Source organism: Perna viridis, chromosome 8 (assembly GCF_037379345.1).
Source record: "Perna viridis isolate PV_CMFRI_1.1 ecotype Kerala chromosome 8, ASM3737934v1, whole genome shotgun sequence".
Taxonomy (NCBI): Eukaryota; Metazoa; Mollusca; class Bivalvia; order Mytilida; family Mytilidae; genus Perna; species Perna viridis.
In genome coordinates this window covers 25,701,590-25,725,644 of record NC_142452.1, presented here as the reverse complement: position 1 = coordinate 25,725,644, position 24,055 = coordinate 25,701,590, and the positions used below count along the sequence as shown (strand labels likewise).

Below are 24,055 nucleotides of genomic sequence, written 5' to 3'. Positions count from 1 at the left end.
CAAAGGTATACTATTTTTCAGTTATGTATGCACTTGTCAAAGTCCCTTGATATTTTTAGAGCAGCTTAATAAAGCTATAGTGGGATTTGATTTCTGGCTTTAGCAATAACTTTCCTTGTAACATCTGGGTTCATATTTTGACCATATATTCAGCAGCGTATCCAGAGGGGGGGGGTGCAAGGGGTTACACCCCCATTTTCATTGGAAAATTTGTCGCTTTGTGTAAAATTGACAAAAAGCGAAAAATAATGTCCTAGGACTCCTCCTTTACAAAGTGTCTGGATCCTTCCCTGATATTCAAGGTGAGGTGCAGCAGTATCAGTAGTGGGCATTGGCTCAGGATTCTTGTTAAGGTGTTTTGTTCCTGTTTAACTGTAAAATCATTATTTTTTCCTACATGAACATGTGATGCAAGTTCCACAAAGGTGACACTATTTTAGGCAGCTCCTTGGCTGAAAATGCAGTGTTCATTATATGAACAAACAATTATTCTTTTCTATAGCTTTTTTTACTGAGAGTAATTTCTTTGGGTTCAAAGTCTTTCAAATCTAGATGACAAAGGGAATTGAAGGATTGGTTTCTCAGTAAGGTTATGCTAACATATAGGCCACAAAGATGTAAAAAGTGTATTCAGAAATGACCATGTTTGTTTGAACTTTTGATGCAGGAGCAATGCAGGTGTTCTAGAAAATTTCTGCTGGACAAAGCTTCCCCCATTGACCTGTGCTGCCCCCAGCTTATATCACTATGCAGTAGTGTTCAAGGGACAGATCAAGACAAATCTAAATAGCATACATGCATCTATTATACTTGATAGATACATCAGTATACATCACCCATAACACCATGCTGTGCATCAACAACAAAGTCGGAATACATCACCAATAACATGATTGTGCCACAACAGTTGGTTTTTTTTTGGGTACCGGTACATACATATTTGTAGCTCAATTCCTCATAAGCAAAGCTAAAATAATATTAAATGAAAGATAAACAAACCATAAATAAATGTCTAAATCAGCAGGATAGGTGTATTTTTTTTACTCCATACTCCTACAGTGTTATTATTGTGTTCTTTATTCTCTATATATGTCTATTTAGAATTGGGATCATTACTGATTCATCTAATGACCATATTGATGAGCTAGTTAGGTATGCGAAAGAAATATGCATAGGGCATTCCATCACTCACCTCTAATAACAAAGTTGGTTCATTATACAGCAAAAACCTAAAAATCCCAGGAATGCCCCACTTCCCTTTCAGAAACTTAAACCACACTTTAAATAATCCCTGCAATGTTTGTTTTCCTTTAAATAATATTGTACATTGGGGAGGAAGATTTCCTGTTATTTTTAAATCAATTGTAATTGATAAGTAGCTATCTACTACAAAAAACATTCACTGACATGGAGATAGTCAATTGTGTATTGTCAGAAAAAAAACATTCACTGACCTGGACATAGTCAATTGTGTATTGTCAGAAAAAAACATTCACTGACCTGGACATAGTCAATTGTGTATTGTCAGAAAAAAACATTCACTGACCTGGAGATAGTCAATTGTGTATAGTCAGAAAAGTTTCCAGCTAATATGTATTTGTTCAAACCATATACATGAAGCACTAATATTATCTACTCTTGCATTGTTTTTAAATGGACTTGTACTTTATTATTGTGGCAATACAACTGGAATAGTACTATAGGTTTATTTCTGTACATAATCATTAACAAATTGCAGAAAGATACAGTACAGTATGTACAATATAGCTTTATCATAGAATTCATCATGTACAAAATTTTGAAACAGAGTTGGGTTTACCTTTTAATTAGGTATATAAAGGTGAATGTCTGGTAATTAATTCAGACATGGTTGACAAAATTATTGCATACGGAAGTTTTAATTAAAGTATAAAAGATCACTCCATTTCAGAAGCAAAACAAGGTTGCCCCAAAACAAAAAAAAAAGTCCAATTGTTGTTTTTAATTCAGAGCAATGCAAAGTTTCATGGGGTTACCATAATTGTATGTACAATTTTTTGGTGATTTTGTTTTCCATAATACTAATGTACTAAAACCACTCTCAATTTGAACAGTTATTTCAATTTTTCAAGGCAAAATCTACAAAAATATAAATATCATAAAATATATGTAAGAAGCTTTTGTACACATTAAAGAAGAGTGGTATATGATATCACCAACCAGTTGTATTTATATACAAGTCTTTGAAAAAAATCAGACACAGTTCATACAGTCTAAAATGTATTTTTCAAGACTCCATGGTTTACATTGACTGCAGTTAGGGCTATAGATATGAGAATTGGGAAACGTTTCAACTGAATAGTGGAATTTGAAAGTTATCTGCCCCTAAATTGATACAGTTTCATAAAATTTTGAACTATTGTACATAAAAAGAGTCACAGTAAATGTGGTTATTATCCCTTAGATTATATAAACAGCAAAATAACATTGAGTAAGTGTTGTTTTTTTTTCTTACTATGTTAAAACCATTGATTTCATAAAGACTATGGTTACTCAACATACCATTTTACAGTCAGGTCAAATTATAGAAGATTTTCAAAGGCAGCAACAATAAAGTATTTCAAAACCAATTGAAACTTGACAAGGCCTAGTTGGTTTGTTACCTACCCTAAAAGTTTTAGCGACAGACATGTTAATGAGTAATGTATGAAACAATACTTCGAACGCTTCAGTTATTAATGTTGTTTTTGTGCTCCATAGGAGTCAACAACAAAACATATACAAACTAATCCTACAAGTATTAATAGGTAAAAGTGTTAATTGGTTGTATTGAAAAAAGTAGAAAAAGAGAAAAAAAATGGCATCTAATGGTACACTATATAATACTCTGCCATTTTGAAAAATATTTTGGGGGGGTAAAAACAACTTACAATGGCCATAACATCTGTGTAAATAATCTGATTATATTGCAATTTGAATAACTATAAACCAAGTTTGAAAAAAATCCTTCAAGATCTTTCTTAAGATATCATCTGGAAACTGGGGAGAGGGGCCGACAAACAGATGGACAAACCTCACAACTTCGTCCGGCAGATAATACAAATGTATGCATAATAATTTTAGTCAGTTAAGTTTCTAATACTCTAAACAAATAAATGTTTTCAGATTCCAACAAAAATACATTCACAGGCACTTCTATTTGCTATTTGCGAATTGCATTGTAATTTTCACAGATTCTCTTTTCATACATTTCAATCAATAGGGAAATGAGTATACCTTAAAAGTTATGCCATGCAACATTATGTGCAGCCTCTTATATAAGTAACATACACATTTCATTTCATTTCTGAACTTCATGAATAAGATCACAGTCTTTCTCTTCAATTCTTCACTTAAAACAATAAAAATAGTGCTATAACAACTATCATGACTTGTCTATAGATGGTGCTTGATATTCCTCTAATTGTTCAAAATGTCGGACAGTTGACAAGAGTTCAAGTTCAAATTTATCTATTCCAACATCAAAGTTCCCCTTTTGATGGATTTTTACATTCAAGGTGTTGGCCTGCAAAAAAAAAAGAAAGAAAAAGAGTAAGAAAAGTATTAGTATGTTTCAATTGCTTAGATTGTTAGTACAATGAGAACAAGCACAAAGATATACCACTTCCTAATCTTCTGAATGGGATTTAATGACCCATTCTCATGAATGCATAGGATCAGGCGATGATTTAGTGACCCCTTCTCATGAATTCACAGTATCAGGTGACGAGATACTGACCTGATTAATTCATGAGAGAAAAAAGATGCAAGAGGGTGTTTTTTTTTCCTTCTTGGTCAGAAGCAAATAGATTAACTTTTCTGTGAAATATTTCATGATATATGCAGCTCAAGCTGATAAATTTTTATCATATAGTTCAGAAGATGTGCATATGGAGGTAAAATTGTGTTTAACATTACAGGCATCAAAACAATTTTGCACGATATTAGTGACACTGTTTTACTCTATGTCAAATTGCATCTTCTAAAGTGTTTTGAACCTTACCATCAAGTGCACAAATGATCCCAATGACAAATTTACATATACAAAACCTTTTCGGAACGGACATGAAAAGGAATTGTAAAAATTTCTAAATTATTTTGTGGGGCTGCTAAATAATAAAGAGCTGTGCTTTAAGCACATGATACGCCTGTTGCCCTTTTAACTTGTCCTTATGCTATTAACGAATTTATATGATAAACTAGAAATACTGTGAGCCCTGTCAAATACCCTCCCCCCAAAGAAAAGTAAATAAGAAATGCACAAAAATTTAGCACTTTCAAGGCTACCTCAAGTTTAACTAAGTTTGTTGTCTTGATTTTCCACCCATACATTTCTATCTTGTCTAAAACACTTTTTTCTGACAAGGTTACCAAGTACATTGTACCTTTTATATTTATAAGTCGACCATCATAACAAATGGATATATTTTAAACGATTTTTCAACGAATAAAATTTTCTTGGCCATTTCCGGCTTTTTTTAAAGAGTAAAACTTCTTAACACAGAAATGTAAAATTTGACACTTATACAAATCGGAAGGGAGCTTACTTCGATAGATACGAACAATTCACCAAAGTTTCATAAAAGTTAGTGAAAGTGTTTTTGAGTAATTGTGCGAAAACTTGAAAATCTCCATTTTTTAAGTATAACACAGAAATGAAATATCTGAAATTTATAAAAATCGAAAGGGAACTTACTTCAATAGACATGAACAATTCACCAAAGTTTCATAAAGTTGGTGAAAGTGTTTTTGAGTTATTGTCCCAAAACTTGAAAATCCCCATTTTTCTAAGGAAAAAATTCAGAACACGAAAACAAAAAATCTGAAATTTATAAAAATCGAAAGGGAGCTTATGTCAGTAGATATGAACAATTCACCAAAGTTTCATTTAAGTTGGTGAAAGCATTTTTGAGTTATCGTCCAAAGTATGGACAAAGGAAAGACTGACAGACGAATGGATAACGGTATACCATAATACGTCCCGTGTTTGACAGGGGTATAAAAATAGCTGACGTGAGAGTGTTTTAGGAACGTGCCTTGCCCAAGAACCTACAATATTTTTCATATAGCCTAAATCTTTAAAGAGTCCTAATTAAAAAATAATGGTTGAGCTGGTAAAACAGTTGAGAGCAAAACTACGTGTACATATTTAAAAAGAATAGCTCAAACTTATATGAACTTGCAAGCATCAATAATGTATCTAACAAACTTGATTTCACATGAAGAACTCACAAGCATCAGTGAAGCTAAAAACGTCCGACAAATTTCAAATGTTGGCTTATTCCTGATTACTTGTAAAAATGGCACAGTTTTCTTCCTCTCCAATTTGTCAATAATAAAAGTTCCATAAATATTAATATCAAATGGTGGTCTCTCATCCTGAAAAAAAAAAGAAAGAAGATACTTAACTACTGTAAATATTAATTTTCCTTATTTTCACAAAGAACAGAAAAGTGCAAAAAATAGTACCAACATATTTGATATTTAATACTATATATTAATGCTCATCATTTTTTTTAAACTGCAAAAAATTGACATCTTCAAATATGTTCACTTGTCAGAATCCACCAAAGTATCTTGGTTCTCAAACCCCTAACTTTTGGCTGTTTGATAAAAATTACATAATTATTGGATATTTAAGGATATCTGGCGAACAGAATAAGATGAAAATACAAACATACTGCATTCTAACTTCTGAAATTTGTCCAATTATTGCTTTCAGATTTAGAGATGATAAAGTTTTCTTGAAAAAGTTCTTTTTTTCCTTGAAGGCATTATAACTACAAAGAGTTGTGCAACCATAATTACCTCCTCAGCAAGTTTTGGTAAGACTTTATCCTCCCATTCTGACACTCTCTGAGACAATTCTGTGATTTGGGCATATTCCTGTGCACTGGCCATATACTGGTCCTGAAACATCAAAAGTAATGCCTTAAACAAAGAACTCATTTTTCGATGAATCAGTAATTAACATCTACACTAAATTGTGTACAGTTGAACTTCACTAGCTCAGATTAAGATGGCTCAAACACTCAGGATTTCTCAAACACATTTAAAAGTACAAAACTTTTTTCTATGTAATCAATGCAAATAGACTTGGATCCTCAAACTTTGATTTATCGACTGTCAGTCTGCATTCTAATTAATCTTAGAAGATAACTCTCACAGTCATTCATCAGCCTTTATGTCAGTTTGGGAAAAAAAAAGGTGTCAAAAACTGAAACCATATCATTTAAATGTATTATTCAAGTTAATTACAGGTTATCTTTGTCACCACTAAAAAAAATAGTTCAATGAATGTTCCATATTCAGCAAGATGAAAGAAACAAAGATTTAGTAAAAACAAAATACTAATCCCAGAAGTCTATCTCAAAGTTAAAATTAAGAAAACACACAGTCATTTTTGTCTAATCTTTTGAAAGCGAAGAAAACATATCCATAACTAACAAAACTTCATAGGAAGTAAGCAAATTCTAACAATTAAGTTGAACTTTGATAAGGAATGAATAAATCCGGAAATTTTTGAACTTCAGTTTCTTAAACTCCAAATAACTCAAACACAACTGAATGGCCCCTTTGGGTTCAAGCTAAAAAGGTCTGACTATAATACGCACATACCTCCTTTTCAGTGTCAAAGGTGTTACAAATGTAACACCAATTGTATAAATATTGAACAAAACAAAAGAAAATTCCACATACCCTTTGGGTTATCCCTATTTACTAAGGAGAACTTTAATGCTGTTATAAAGAACACTTTTTGGGAAAGTTAATATAATATTTATACTAACCACATGTCTTCTAACAAGTTCTTCATAATCACTAATCACTGAATCTCTTTCTATTATAGGAGCTTCACCTGTAACAAACAATTGATCTGTTAGCAATGATTTACTAGTGATACCCCCGCTTTAAATCATAATACAGAGAAAATGAATAAAGTCCTTGGTAAACATATAGTACACCTAGAGGAAGAATGGGTAAATATTCCATGCCACTGTGATGAGCAGTTACTGAGAAAAATGTGACGGAAAAATTGTTACAGACACAGGGAAACACAGACAAGGGTAAAACAGTATTACTCCTCTCATTTGGAGCAGGGATATAATTAGTTAATTTCAACTAGCATTCACATGTAATATACATTTGGTTATAATACAATATGCTTATGCTTTGTACTTTTGACAGTTATATACTTGTATATGCCTCAACAAAATACATGAACAACTGTCCATTGTAAAAAATCTGAGGCACAATTTAGGCCAACCAAAAATAAAAACATTTCCTTAGTTCTCCAGCCCTATCAGGTGTCTTCTGAGGATTATTTTGTGGCACTCATCTCTGCTGTCTCAAGCGAGCAATACCTACAGTACCCCAAAACTTATGATTCTCCTGCTAGCATCAAGTAGTCCACTACCTACAGTACCCCAAAACTTATGATTCTCCTATAAGCCTCCAGTGGTCCAATACTTCTAGTACCCCAAAACTTATTGTTTCTCCTGCTAGCCTCCAGTGATCCACTACCTATAGTACCCCAAAACTTACTGATTCTCCTGCTAGCCTCCAGTGGTCCAATACTTCTAGTACCCCAAAACTTTACTGATTCTCCTGCTATCCTCCAGTGATCCACTACCTATAGTACCCCAAAACTTATTGATTCTCCTGCTATCTTCCAGTGATCCACTACCTCTGGTACCCCAAAACTTATTGATTCTCCTGCTATCTTCCAGCGATCCACTACCTATAGTACCCCAAAACTTACTGATTCTCCTGCTAGCCTCTAGTGGTCCACTACTTATAGTACCCCAAAACTTACCGATTCTCCTGCTAGCTTCCAGTGGTCCAGGGTGTGATTCCATTGCTTGTTCTAAAGCATTAAACAGTTTATCATCAATTAGGGGAGACTCATCCAAATCAATATTATCTCCTCCATCAAAGCCAAGGCCATCATCTAAAAAAAATTAAAAAATCAATTAAGTATCTTCAGTTTTCACCATCCATTTCAATGTGATGCAATTTCAAAAATTTATTAGTTAACAAGTCTTGTTTGATGTAAATGCACATGGTGTAATGGACATTTCCCTACATTTTTACTTCATCATTGTAAGATTTTATTTCTGTAACTGTCAGCATGATTTATCTAGTTGGTACAAGTCATAGAGTGACTAATACAAAATTATGTATTAAATAAGAGACCTTACACATTTTTTGGGGTATATTTAATTATTTAATGCCCAGATAGGGCTAGAGTTGTATCAGGCATTTGAAGGTATATGATATAAATTGTTAAATGTAAAGATTTTCTTTTTTTTTCAGGGAAAATAGTAGCAATTTCAAAATGCCAAATATCTTATAAGTGTTCTCCATAAAGTTTTTTCACAAGGGCTTAGAAATCCAGGTAAAACAAGGGCACTCTAGCACCTATGGGGCAAATTTAAAGGCACATCGTGCAAGCATTGTCATCTATTAGGGAAAATTGACAGAAAGAACCAAGCACTTACAGGGTTCGACGTTAACTTTTATATTCACTTGTCCAGTCGGGCAAGTGACATATGTTATTCACTTGCCCGAAATATTGAAATACTTGCCCGGAACTTTGTGTCACTATATAGTGTTTAAACCAGAAACCCTTGTTTAATAAGACGTGGATGGCAAGAAACTGTTCAAATATAATTCAGATGACTGCAGATCATGCCATTTTCAGAATCAACAATGCCATCAAAGTCTTTCAGCCATCCATCATTAAACCCACGTTTTCGTTTTAATTCATAGTCAGCTTTTGTATTTTTCTGTGGAGTTTCGGGGACCCCAGTTACCCCAAAACAGTCAAGTGTCCCCTGCTTGGCCATGCTTACTCCCTCGACACTTGGGGAGAACTGATTAATTGCAAGCCAAATAAATCGAAAAGCCGTCATATTTTTTGCGGGAATAAGGGGTAAAACAAGAAGCAAAGAAATTACAAGTATTCAGGTGAGGAGTTTTTATTTCACATCTTTATTTTAACAAATGGACAACAATAACTATCTTCAATAGAATTTTATTTCTCTTTTTCTCTCATATTTTCGAAGTTTTCGATACAGATTTCTTACAGTTTTCCAAAGTAAGAAATTCCATAAATAAATCGCAATGTTCAATTGGATAACGAAAATAGATGTACAATTGGACGCATCCGATTGGTCGACATTAATATCATACGATCTATTTTTGGCAAAGGGAAAATCAGAAAACTATCCAATGATAATCTAGGTCAGCAAGGTCGGGAAGAACGGCGAACTATACAGAAGTAATTTTCGATGTTTTAGAGCTGCGATGATCAGAAATAATGTAATTTGGGCACATATTTTTTTCACTTGCCAAGTCGGGCAACTTTGATATCGTTTTTACTTGCCCAGACCGGCGATTTACTTGCCCCGGGCAATCGGGCAACCGTTAATGTCGAACCCTGACTTATAAAACTCATAAAAAAGGATAGGCTGCCCACTTCCTCCAGAAACCATGGTAGGGAACACTTCTTTCTCCCAAATTGTGAGGAATGGTACCTTGAGGATCATCCTGATTGTCCTTATTTTCTGGTTCTTCCTCCTGATCATCATCATCTTCTTGTGTGAAAATCTATTGAAAGAAAACACTTCATCATTGTAATTTCAAAACAGTAGGCTTTGAATTATACTACCAGGGTAGGAAACTCACTCAAATTCTAGACAGTCCTGAATACAATTTTTCAGTATATTTACTATATGGCTAAATAGATTTTTGCTAACATTAGCCAGCCCTGCCAAAAAAAAATAGCCAGTCTTGGGTTGTCAGGCAGGCTACTATTTCTAACTCTGATATTACCAGTTACTTAAACATTAATTTCAGTTTCTCTGTAATGAAAATTGATTAAGATGTTGTGACATAAATATTTTGAATCTATTAAGTCAGACAAAGAAAAAAAATAATAAAACATTTGATTCTGAGTTAAAAAGTGCAACAAAATTTACAATGTGAATGCAAAAAGCATATTATTTTTCCTAGGTGTCAAGTTTTTTTGTTTCAACTATAAAAAAAGATAAAACATGAAGTTTCATGCATTGTCATGCTAGTATCCCCCTTGTACAGGAAGTTAATATCAGACAGCACCCAAAATATACAATGTATGACCCATCTACATAAATCACACTAAAATAACAATGAATTCATCCGTAGGGAGCCCAGATAATTGTGACAAATTTCGGATGGATGGACAAGGTTAATCAAATAAACAACCCTGTCTTTGCGTGGGGGTATGATTAAGCAAATTCAATGCCATTTGTCTCAGTGCAAGTGCTTTTATTTGCTTAAAATACACACCCAAATAAAACTTTACTTTATAGTTTAAACACTCTTATACTCAGCATATCTCATCATAAAACCTGCATATTATATGTACTGCTTATATGAATCTATGATATAAATGACGGGATTATAGGTTTTAGATGTTGGAAGACAAGTACCAAACTCTTCTAAGCTGGAATATTCAAATTATGTAAGATGTCTTTTATAGACCCAACATCCTAGAACTAGAGACTCTAAGGCCTAGGACTGCCCACTGCTATAGAACTTAAGATCCAATGACCTCACCTGTGTTTTCTTTTCATTTCTGAGGATTGTAAGTCGCCTTTTATATTCTTCATAGAATTTTCTCTCAAACTCCGGAAAAGATGGAACTTTCAGCTGATTCTTTGGAAACTTTGATCTTTGTGATGCTGAAAAAACATGTAAAACTGTGAGCTATTACATTATGAGTGAACTTATAAAATGAAAACATTCTCTGTATAGTTGAAATTCTTATATGAACTCATATTTAATACTATGAAGTCTGGATTGCTAATTCATGTACTCTTTCAATTAAGTACTATTCTCTGTAAGAATCAGAAAGTGGATGAATCATGGTGGGTAAAAACATGTCTTTCCATGATATCTTATTCAAAATATCATCTGGAATACAAGAATGGCATTAATTTTTTTTTAGCATAATAATATTTCAATTCATAAATCACTGCAATTTCAGCATCAAAGGGACATTCCATTTCCCCTTTTATTCTATTGTAACTTTGAAATCCTATTTCTGCATCCTCTGACACTTTTAAGACAAACAAACTATACAGAGACCAATTTCATATGATATGATTCATAATGATTACTTTGTTTCATGATAAATTCTGTTAAATGAGGCATTTTTTGTGGCACTGGGTTCCTCTTCCTCTTTTTACTGTTAGGGTCTTCCAAACAGACTGGTATCTTTAGGAAGGACTTCCCTGCAATAAAACATGTATAAATCATATTGGATAGTATAAATCAAACTTGATCAATATAGTTTTTCCCGAAGTTTTGAAATGCTGTTACAGTAGGCTATATTCTATTAAATCTTACTTCAGGACCCAGTTTGTCAAAACTTCATCTGGAAGATAAATATTTGTTTGCTGAATAACTTGTACTGATTGTATTAGACATATCCAATGGATTTCCTATAAGTAGTAGATAATTTTTTTTTTCACAATTAAGCCAAGGACCCAACTGTCAAAATATTAATTTTTTTATTGAATATAATAAAATAATGTAATTTTAGAAGTGAACAAAAATTTGTCCATCATCTCATAGACCAATTTTGTTGTGTGGCAGTAATGCCATCAACCTTTTTTAATGATTTACTTGTTAAATAATGATATTAAAGTTAAATTATAAGGAATGACAGTTATATTTTTCAGTCTATTTGAAATAACCTCAATGCTTGTGGTGCACATATGAAAATAACCTGCTACTCAGGTAATTTTGTGTGCAAAACTTGATTGAAGTTATTTCTTCATATACCGAAGAAATATAAGTCATTTCTTGAATATTTTGTGAAAATTCAGTGCTCAATCAATTTATTAATAAAGGGATGATTTTACGAGGTCATAAAACAAAGCGGATATTGGTAAAATTGGAAAAAAATAAACAGTAAAAAAGGATCATAACAGTAAAATCTGGATTTCAAATAGAATTCCGCTAAAAAACTTTAAAAAATCATTCCTGTTAATAGCAATTGACACTTGGCGAGTATAAAGCTGAACAATGAAGTATGAAATAAATTTTGGTTGTAATGAACTTTGTTTTCTATTAACGCTTAAAGACATATATAAGTGATGTATAGTATCCTATTTGTAGCATCTGCTTTCGTTACTGTAAATGGTTCTTTTGGTCTATACGAGTCACATTTGTGCATCGGCTTAGTTTCGCCTTTATGAATAGGAATGATAAACGCCTTCTTCCACGATGACGGGATATAGCCAATGTTTTACCTTTCTTAAATGGTCTTTCACTGATTTTACCAGGATCATGAGGCTCAATTGGTTCCCACAGATTTATCACCTAATAAAAACAAAAAGATTAGCACAGATACTTTCATTTTAAACACACAGAATGTTTTCACAAGTAATTTAAATACTGTGAAAATACTTGAATTCGTGGATACCAATTTACGTGAATTAGGGAAGAAACACAAATTCAGGGATTCTTGAATTCATGGTTTTGAGGTTTTCAGTATACACATAAATGGGAATTTCCTTTTCATTGGGAACCAAATTTCGTGGTCTAACCAACTCATGAAAACCATGAAAATTTGTACACCACACACAATAGTACTTTCACAGTACATAAAAATGATTATATCAAATATGCAGTATATATTGTTTTTCCTTTATAGGCATACATGTTCTTTTCCATAGCTCTTTACAAAACAAAAATAAAATTTACCATTAGTACTTTTATTAAATTTATTAAAATTACTATATGGGCAGTAACATTGTATTTATCAGCAAGGAATAATATTTTTTCTATGGATGTGAAAAAAACTGACCAAAATATCTTCCATGGTCAATGGACCTATTCAAATATTCCTGCCCATTTATTTTTTAGAATGATGAATGAGGTTAAACAATTGACATGATGTAACCTGATTGTTATCAAAAGTCACTTACTGGTTTTGGAGGAACAATCCTGACTTGTTTATTTCTGGCTGATTTTCGTACTCCTACTTCTACAGACATATTACCATGTGCCTAAAAGTAGAAAATGGTATGAACAAAAGTTATAAATTATACCTAGTGATGGCAATAGCTATCCTGGAGATACAGATAGATGCATGTAACAGACAAATATTTGTTGAAAAGAGATTAAAAAACCAACATGCAAATAAATATACCACTTACCACCAGGAAAAGAGGGAGTGGAAGACAATAAAATATACTGTAAACATACTAATTTTCGCTATTTTCACGGCGGATAGAAAATCGTGAAAAACAGCACATGAAAAATTGATTTTTAACACTATATAACGCTAATAATTTTTTTGAAACCGTAAAAATTGATACCCACGAACATGTTCACTTGACAGAACCAGCAAAAATTAATATGTACAGTATAGAAATTTGAGTTTCTCATAGTCATTCATATTTTCAAAGGAAAACACTGCCAGGTGTGTTAAAAAAACATAAAGTAATTCTCATAGGTCCACTGAGATCTAAAAACTGTTTTGTTTTCATGAGCAAAAAACACAATGAAAATGCCTGGATACAAATTCTTCCATAATTTTGCTTATATAATACGTTCACAAAGCAATAAGTCTTTAAACATAAACCTTCAACGAAATGAATAGTGTTCTTACAACAAAGATGAAAACTCAACTCACAATCTCAAAAAAGTAGTAACGGGATACATGACCAAATAAACCTGAATGACTTATCATTTGAATTGTTAGTTTTACTTACGTCTGGAGCAGACTCAACTTCCGGCATGACGCCATCTACCTCATCAGGAAAGGACATAACTGGGTCAGCATCATCTACCTCTGGCATATCTTCATCAACAGGAGGCTCAAACACAGAGTCAATTCCCTGAGGTAAATCTGTAATAGAGCATGTTTAAAAAATGTAAATGTTAATGCGGTGTGCAAAATCATCCTAAGCTAAGGCAATACAAATTGATTATTTTTGGTAAATTATGTACCCATTCTTCTTTCATTGTGACAAAGAGCAAATGCTCCTGAACTTAGAACAGTAAACACATTATACACATGGACCAAATTTATCTTTATTTTATCATTTATTTTTGTAAAAAATAAAAGATATGATTGAACAAACTCTTTAACCAGAAAACAGAAGTGTGATGTACAGGCAAACAGACAGATCCTACAATCCATACCCTACCATAAAATAAAACCTAACAATAGCATTACCTGCCATCACATTTGTTTGGAGTGGTATTTGTTCCTGGTTGTCAATATACATAGACTCTGAAAAATTACAAAAAATTAAAATTTCAATTCCAAAAAAGAACATAAACCATCATTGTGTATCACATTTTTACCATTTGTCTACTATCAATGTGCAGAAAAAGTAAACATTTAAAATATCCCATCATTACTCTTTTTATCATTTCTCTACTTTCAATGAGCATAAAAAAGTAAATATTTAAAAATATTTCATCTTTACCCCATAAATTAATGATATGAAAAAAAAATCTGCATGGACACTGCAAATTAAATAAATAAATCACCAATCTAATTAAGAATAGACCTATCAGCTGTTCCATTAAGTCACTGCATGCAAGATCTAACAACACACACTTCTACTTTCTGTTCAGATGGCCTTTTCAGAATCCTTGGGTTTTTGCCTTTGAATAATACTTTCAAAATCATGAAAGATGATTTTTGATTGGCTGATCAGAAAGGTCAACAGAACAGAAGTAGAATGATCCTACATGCAGTAACTGAATGGAACAATTGATAGATCTAATTTTAATTAGATGATAAATCTAAGTTAACAAAAGCTTCAATATAGATATATACCATTACTCTCATATACAATCATAAATGATTGGGTCTTCTTGTAAACTAGATGAAGAGAAAGTGAAAAAAATTCCTCAACACAATCTTGTCCATGAAACATAACAGATGTAATACAAAGTAAAATTTTATTGAATTGTTTAATACTATTACCATGAAGTGTGGAGAAAGATATCTGTAGTGACCTCTCAAGCAAAGCTAAATGTGTCATATCCAGTAACAGGGTACCAGTAGAATGAACTGAAGACGTGTTCATCTTGAAATCACTCCGACTAGCCAGGACCTCACCAGATTTGCTAGAAATATTCAAGCACACATACTATAGGTGACCTAAAATAATTACTTGGTGCTTCTGAAGTGACTCATTATCAACTTTTATCACCGTGTTAATAAAATAATTCAAATAAATATGACATCTTTCATGTTTCTTTTTCCTGAATGTATAAAGATGCATCATCACATTTATAAGGCAAAATTCTTTTTTTTTATTAAATTGCTTCCCACTTCATTGGTTTTCTTAACACAAGGCCTTTGAGTAAACAAATTAACTTTGAGTGACCTGAAATGAATGTATGATGAAATCATGAATTAATCATCATGTGAAAACACAACTGAACTATACTGAAAACAAAAAAATTTCAACAAATTTGAATCTTTGTGGTTTTCAGTAGTTGAACTTGATCGAAACAAATATCAAGTGTAATTACTCCTGACCAAAAATGAGAAACAAATTAAAAAGTTGGAAATGATTTTTGAATAGTGGTCATTACATCAGAATCAATATATGCCAATACTTATTATTTCATACAATGTAATAAAAAAATCTCTTTTCCATTAATACTACCTCAGTAAAGGTTTATCTCCCTTTCCACTGTCATCAAATGGTATCAGAGATAATGGCATTTGTGGCACTGGTAAGATATACTAAAAAAAAACAATTATAAAGTTACTTCAACTGTTAGAGGACCAACAAAAGGATACCCAATACTTTGCTTCTATTGGATCTGTAAGGGATCCATTACATTGTATACTGTTCATGCAATCATTTGATAATTATCTCCTGTAGGGATCAGGACAAAGGCCCCCCCCAGGAAAAAACCCCATGAGAAATTATTTAATCAATTACGAACAATATTTCTATTAGTACTGAAAGTGTAAAATTTGAAATTTAATTTCTAAATTGTTAACATTTTAACTTTTTGTTTCTTTACAAGACAATATTTTATCAATAAAATGATAACAAATGTCAAATATACACTCTTTAAGAAGAAAAAAATATCTAAAAACAGTCATTTTGTTTTCTTTTTAAAAAGTATATTACTGGCAGCTTTTCTTATTTCATTGATGAAATTTCAAATGATTCTGGTAATAAGAAATACAATATTGAATAAAAAATGAGTATACCCTTGAAAAAAATATACACAGAAATTGAACCATTTTAATTCAAACAAAAACTTCCTAAATATACTAAACAGAATTAAAAATATACCCAAAAAAAAGACACACACAAATAAAATGCAATACCAATATAAAAGGAATGGTCACAACAAAAGAAAAAAAAAAAACACAAAACCCCCCCCCCAAAAAAAACCAAAAAACGTCAAAAATAAATATTTTTACATTAACATTATGCTTATTATAAGATCGGGGGGGGGGGGAATGGCAAAGATCCAGGAAACGGCAGCAATTTAAATCTTACATGTCCCACCTATTAAAGCTTAACACCAAATATGAAAAAAATTCATTCTATTGAGAGCTAAGATAATTGCAACAAAACTTGGACAGATAAAGTGATTCCAATATACCTACCCCCACTCATGGAGTCCTAAATCAGAAATGATATTAGGAGGCAAACACACAAAGTGGAAACTGTCAAAAAAGGAAGTTAATGTACAGTAAAAAAAAAGGATCAGAATGGTAAAATCTAGATTTGAAAAAGCAGAATCCAGCTTTAAAGCAGAACAAAATTATACCTGCTCAATAAAGAGCAGTAAATTCAGAAATTATTGTGTGCTATTGAGCCAATCTTATCCTTTTTTAAGTACTGCATACCTTGTCATCACTTTCTTCCTTCAGTATAATATTCTTGTGTTCTTGTATATCATCTAGTGTCAAGAACTATAAAGATGTCAAATATCCATCAATATATGACATATATATTTCATTAGCATATAAAAGCAATTTTTTACATGTTCAAAAAGATTACAGTAATATAACTCATGAAACACTTGTCTATAATTGAGGTGTCATTAGATCAAGAACATACTCTGACTAATAACACTACAAAATATAAACACAATCTGATAAGTATACTGAGACATCGTGTCCATAAGGTATTCCTTTAATATCAAAAGTCCGACAAAACTTTTGTGAAAATAACCAGTCATAATTGTGGTGCAGGGTTAAATATCAAATCTGACTAATAATCATAAATATTTTACATGCTTTGAATAATGCTGCTTACATTGTGACCAATCGATTTTTGGAGTTCTCTTTTATGATAGTTATCTGAGGGTAATTTCAGCACTAGTTTTAGCAACATATAAAATACCATCATTTAACAATCATGATTGGAGAAATGTGATAATACACAAGTTACATTGTATGATTCCTCTTCTCTAATTTCTTAAAAATCTCAACTGACTAGAGAAAAACAAATGATCCTAACCTCTGTGTGTATTGTCATTAAGCCAAACTGCATATTTTGATAACATACAATGGAATTCAGAACAATTATCTGCTGAGAATGAAAAATTCATATCAATGTCTACACGACGGGTCAAGATATTGTTTAATTCATGGGAAAACAATAAAAAAGCGATATCTATATCTCCAATGTGAGAATAATCGGTAATCTTATTGTATTTATCATATAGAACATGGAAGTTCATCATTTTCCCCTATGAAATATAATGAGATACTTTACATCTTTTTTTTTCCACTTTTAAGGACTTTTAAAAATTACACCATACACCAACATACTTTACTACTGTGTTATTTCCAGCCAAAACTATTACAACTTTTCACAGTTTTTCGATAAATTCACAATAGAAACCATATATTCTGGAATTCACTGACTGTTTGCAAAAAAACTTGATATTAATTTGAAAATAACAACAAAAATAAAACTAAAATAATTCTAAATCGTAATTTGTAAATAACAAATACAGGTACATTGAAACCTTTAAGTCTTTTAATAGTATACTTGATTATTTTGATGGTTCACTCTTTTTGATGACTTCTAAAATTTTTACCTCCTCATCTTCATCATCATGTCCTCCCTGGTCATTGTCATTGTCATTCCCTTCATTGTTTCCTTGCTGCTTTTGTTTTCTATAATAAATATATTAATTTTTGTGAAATTCTGAATACTTCAGTGTTATTGAGCAACACTGTCCTTTTCATATAACCTTACTTGGTATTTTAGCCACACCCCTAACTTCGGAACTACTTACAGCTAGTTGAAATAGACCAGTTCCAATTTCAGTCCAAATCTAGATAGGTTAGTGAGTTGTTTAAATAGCTCTATAGGTAGAAATCTGCCCAATATTATACCAATGCATCCTACTTAACTACTTCAGATTTTTAAACACTCTTTTAATTTTGAATATTTGTCAATTATGATGTCCATAACCTTTAAATTTGCCATCCACAACTATACAAACTATAAAAGACAGTGTCTGAAATATCACACAGGTGTTCTGTAGGGGTTAAATAGGACACAATGGTAATAATGTAGGACAGATTTCTGCCTAGAGAGCTAATCAAATTACTCACTAGCCTACCTAAATTTGTCCTGAAATTGGAACTGGTCTTTTTTCAACTAGCTGTAAATGGGGGTTACACTGCAACATAAACAGCTTCGCAATAGAAAATAATCCTTAATTATACATGTAATTATCAGTCCTGACTGCATGAGGTCAACAAAGTGAACATTGAAAACATCAGAAGCAAACATACTTTAAGGCTTGAAACAGTAAATCAAGATATGAAACATCTGATTCTGGCTTTAAAGTTGAAGCATAACATGTCTGCACTGTCAACAAATTCTTTTTTAAGTCATTACTATAGGTTTAAACAATTACCAGAAACTATTTTCACTATAAAGATCAAAAGTACTGTTTTAACTGTTTAGAAAATAAGGTTGTCCAGTCATTTGTAGTTTTCAAAAGCAAAAGTTGGCAACCCCACAAGTAACTGTGTCAAACACTGCTACAAAGGATAAATTAACCCAACCGTTTTACTCATGACTGTCTTGTATTGATGTTTTCTTCAGAGACAATCAATTCAATATTGTTTAAAAAAAGTACTTACTTTTTATTAGCCAAGAGGTCTAAAGTTTGGTATACCAGGGTATAAAGATATTCAACCTAAAAAACAGAGAGGATTTTAAATAAAATATTAACACAAATGCTTCATAAGAACTATTTATGCACCAAACTAAATAAAAACATATAACAGTGTTCTCCCCAGGCCATTATAGTGCTGTACTTTGCAGCACTATGATTTCTTAATACTGTGCTTTTAGTACTAGTAATTTTATGTAGAATGCACCAAGGGCAGTGTGCTATAATTTTTGAGGAAGGCCAAAAGAGCTAAGCTATGCCAGTAAGCACTATGCTGTTCTAAACTTATGGGGAGAACACTGCAGAAGACTTCAAATAATTACAAACTACAATGCAACTCAAATCAATATCTAGGAATTTCATGTCAATCCTAGAAAAGACAAAAATAATTTTATATGTTTTGTGATGTTTAAGCTACATGTGGATCTATGTATTCTATCATAAATGTATGTTAAGTAATTGTTAACTAGCAATAAATTTTCACAAAAACTATGAAAACAAATTTCTTTGCCTAAATATAGCTGAAACGATAAACCCCAACAATTATTAAAACAAATTTCTAGAAAAGCAGACACTCATCCTACTAGTGCACCTAGTCCATGCTCCCAGTTTTTAGTGGAGTCCAAGTTGCTCATTTACTTTTATTACTTTGTATGTATTATTTTAGTTACTCCATTTTTTGTCTGTTTCCCATGTGTGGTCTTTGTCCCTGGATTACATTCTTTTGATTTCTTCTAAAATCCTGGTTCCCTTGATTACTCATACAAAAGCTTCCTCTTCCATTATTTTCATTATGCATATACACAGGTATCAAATCAAGGATTTACAGAAGACAACAGGTCAGTCATGAGGAAAAAAAACAAATTAAAACAAATGCCTGAATGATTGTGACAAAATTGTTCAAGAAAATACAATTTGTACATCAATAGTTTTGGTAACCAGTTGTAAATCAATACAAATGAATTACAGAATGTACTTTTAAATTAAAAAAAAAGAACAGAAATGCATGTACATCTAACACCCATTACAAACTTTAATAATTAATATCACTACACTATCATTTAAAGCTGATAATAATAATAATGTTAATTTTCAAATTTACAATAAATATTGTCAGTTCAAAATCTGTAAAAAAAAATGTATCTCTTGGACATGTAAACTCTTTTTATAAGTATATGACAAACTCAGTGACCTCTCACCTTTTTACTGTAGACACATGCTGAACCTTGTATAACCATAGCAGCTTCAGCAAAGTTCATTGTTGTTAAACCTCCATCAAAAGATATTGTCATTCTCTCCAACTGAAAAACATGAAATACAACATTTTAGGAAAAAAGTGAAAGTATTTTGTTTTAGACTCTATGTATTTATTTTCTTTAGATTTTATTGCTTGTTTTCGTTTCTGTCCTTGTCTTCAATTTTAGTTAATGTTTATTTAAATTGTCACTAAAAATTTTGGGTAAACACAGAAAATAATGCTAATTCTTAAACTAAAATGCACCACAGGCAAGGATTCTCTTTCAATACAATATAAATTAAGATCCAATTTACAAAGTGTGACTTTATTACAGATCATCTGTAATTTTAGTTCTGACATGAAAATACCATTCAACAAATTTACAAGATATTCAGATCTGTTTGAAGAGTAGTATCTTTACATTAAGCACTTCCAGATAATTACAATAGTTAAAGAAATAAATAAAAAATTGGTTCAGCTTTATATCATACACGTGTAATGAGGGTGATAACTTGATAAATACATGTATAATTTACTTTTATTGTGTAAACATTGTAACAATATCCTAGTCCAGTGGCCCTTTAAAAAAAAATCGTAAGTAAAATTAGTCGTAAGGTATGACGTCACAATACTTTGATTTACTATGTCATAACACAGACCCATCGAAATTTTTTTAAGCACATCTAACATTCAGTCAGACACAAGGTGATGACTTGTCTGACCGAAAAAACTCTGAACAATTTATCGACACGCTAACATTTTTGATGGGGGGTGGGAATCTCCAAGTACATTTTATTATCAAGCTGATTTTAAAACTACTGGGTATGGGCTCTTGAATTTGTTAATTTGTCACCATTATTCATTTTGTTCAATTATTAATCTTTATCAATTTCGATGTAAAAGAAATATACTTTATTATTTTTTTCATTATTATTTTGACAATATAATGACCGCATGTTTCACATGTAAACGAGTAGCGAGACAACGGAAGGGACGATATATCAAAGGACGAAATGACGTGTAGCGAATGAACCGGAAGTTACATATTATTGTTTACAATCAAATTGATTGACTATCTCGCTAGACTGTAGACTAATTCACGTAATTATTAAAACGTTCTAGTTTTATTATTCACAAAAAACCAATTCAGTTTTGAGAAAATCTTCTTTAACGTAAGAAAAAAACATTGGACACCCGGGCTGACAAGCAACGTGTATTTACCGGACCCGGGACAATTTTACCGGACAGGTCTGACGGTCCGGCAGGTTTCGATGGGTCTGATAACATACGACTAATTTTACACTTATGATTTTTGTGAAAAGGACCACAGGGCTTCCTGGAAAAGAACTGCCCTAGAATTACTAGAAATGCTTACAGAATACAGACATGGTTTCTTTTACTGAATCAACAAAAAAAGGGGAAATTGTTTAAATCGTAAGTAAACATATGGTAAAAAAAGAGCCGTAACAGTAAATTTTGGATTTAAAAAAGAGGATTTCGGCTTCAAAGTGGAAGAAAATCATGTCTTGGCATATAAGAAAATTAATTTTAAAAAATAATGCACAAATTAAAGCAATATAAATATAAGGAGAATGGATATGATGGGAATATGTCAAATAACCCTTTGGGGATGATAAATGTCAGTTCAAGACCATCTATGGGCCTTCAATGAATGACAATAACTGCAGCTGGGACCAGCCTAAAACATTATACACTGACACATTTGTATAGCATTCATAAACAAACCAATATACCTCAGTTAAATAGTCTTCCAGTTGCTCAGCAAGGTTGACATCCCAATTCTTTGTCAAATCTCTGATTGGCTGTAAAAGTTGGGAGAATCTGGTTTCCAGATCTCCTTGTGTTTGTGAAGCAGATATCACCATCTTGCATATGTTAACCAGTTACCTAATTAAAGAAATATTTACGATGTTAGGAATGGAGAAACATTAAAATGTACATGTATATCTGCTTCACTGTTGGAAATTAAAGTAATATAGTATAGAATTTCATCATTTACATTTACCCTAATATAATGCATAATTAGAGTACTGGTATTTTAATTTGTTTTCCCAGATGCAGGGATAAGACTGCATTTGAATGATAATGCATTTACTTGGCAAAACTAGTCAAATCAGGGATCAGGTGTATCCTTAAATAATAAATATCACAAAATTAAACTAAGTTCCTCTTAAAATCTAAAATCATACATCTTAATTTATTTGTCATCACAAAAAAGGGTTTACATGTAAATGTACAAACTGATATTTATTGTATGCAAAAAAAACTTTGTCTGATTAATCTTTAAATGTATACTTTAATGCAATCAAAGCCAACACTTTGGTCAAAATTCATTTGTATGTCTGTCATGCAATGGGTGGATAACTATAAACGAAATGGACATGGTGAATACTTCAAAGAGCCAACAACACTAACAGGATGAAAAATGTCAGCTGACAACAAGCAGCAGTAGTGGAAGGAGAAACTTCCTCGTATATTATGTTCAATCAGGAGTTCCACAAGGATCAGTACTTAACCATGCAATTTTTCTATTCTATATCAATGATACATGTACATGTATGTCTGATAGGATAAAAAACTAGTCTGACTAATTTTCTATAAAAACATTCTCTAAAACGATCTGGACAAACTTGGTTATTGAGAAAACATGTAGGAAATGTCCTTCAACCTACAAAAATGCCCTTACAATCAACCGAAAGAACTAACAGATCAAGACAACAAAAAACTTACACAGCCACACTCTTGATTCAGTCAACAGTGCCAAAGTACCTTGGATGCACCTTTACTTTACTTTACACCTACATGTACCTGTACATGCACACCACTAATATACAATTATGTTATAAATTGAAATAAACTTTTGGATTATTCAAATGAAATATAAATATTGGTTCAATATCTTTTAAAGAAAATGTTTACAAATCATTTAAAAAAAACTGACATCAATGAAAGTGGAATGGTATAGAAAAGAGCTGCAAGATTTGAAAACTACAACCAAAACAAGAAAAGTGTCCAAAAAAGATAGAACATGGAATGGAAGTCATAAGAACAGAGAGGCAAAGCTCACCATAATGTACAAAATGATTAGATCACACATGAAAAAGTAGCTATGAAGGATATCTTATACTACCTAGACGACTAACATGAAGCATGCATCATCCATGCAGCTTCAAAAGATTAAAGGAAAAACTCATTCTTCCCATGAACAATCAGGGACAGGAATGATCTCCCTTCAAGTGTGGTGTCAACACTGTAATTTGAGGCCTTTAAAGCTCCCCCCTCTAGCAAAGTTAATGTAAACATCACTAAGGGATGCATACCAAATCTTAACAAAACTTCAACAGTCAAAATCTCTTTGCTTTGAATTTGATGATAAATTGTACCTGTTTTGTTCAATGTTGTGAGGAGTTAAAACGATTCAAATGCTTAACAATAGGTATTTTGTTAAAAGTCATTGACAAAAATCTATTGTACGTTCCAACAGGTTTAACTTTTTTACTGTTTTCAAATGAACCTATTTTAAATCATTTTTTTGCAATGTTTTGATTTGGAAATCCCGCTTCCGCTAGAATTTAATGAAAATTGTAAAAG

General features: G+C 31.9%; 1 protein-coding gene across 1 annotated transcript; it reads right to left on the bottom strand.

Moving 5' to 3' along the window:
• Positions 1 to 1,692: 1,692 nt before the first annotated feature.
• LOC148609984 (condensin-2 complex subunit H2-like) lies at positions 1,693 to 24,046 on the bottom strand. Its single transcript, XM_088541719.1, has 20 exons — positions 23,848 to 24,046; positions 22,198 to 22,351; positions 20,406 to 20,507; positions 19,175 to 19,230; positions 18,115 to 18,193; positions 16,913 to 16,978; positions 15,705 to 15,784; positions 15,014 to 15,156; positions 14,252 to 14,308; positions 13,785 to 13,921; positions 12,996 to 13,076; positions 12,318 to 12,387; positions 11,181 to 11,294; positions 10,618 to 10,742; positions 9,555 to 9,627; positions 7,832 to 7,966; positions 6,807 to 6,874; positions 5,827 to 5,928; positions 5,251 to 5,397; positions 1,693 to 3,544 (listed from the first exon to the last, which is right to left on the bottom strand). Exons 2-20 carry the CDS (start codon positions 22,327 to 22,329, stop codon positions 3,404 to 3,406), a joined length of 1,908 nt encoding a protein of 635 aa, XP_088397845.1. The 5' UTR covers positions 22,330 to 22,351; positions 23,848 to 24,046; the 3' UTR covers positions 1,693 to 3,403.
• Positions 24,047 to 24,055: the final 9 nt, after the last annotated feature.

Bases quoted from the DNA above. Each gene is read 5' to 3' on its own strand.
- LOC148609984 (XM_088541719.1), bottom strand. From the start codon at position 22,329: ATGGTGATATCTGCTTCACAAACACAAGGAGATCTGGAAACCAGATTC. The intron at 10,743-11,180 runs GTAATCATTATG...ATGTTTTTTCAG, and splicing joins AGAATTTATCATGAAACAAA to CATCACAAAGATCAAAGTTT. The intron at 7,967-9,554 runs GTACCATTCCTC...AATTTTTTTTAG, and splicing joins CAATCAGGATGATCCTCAAG to ATGATGGCCTTGGCTTTGAT.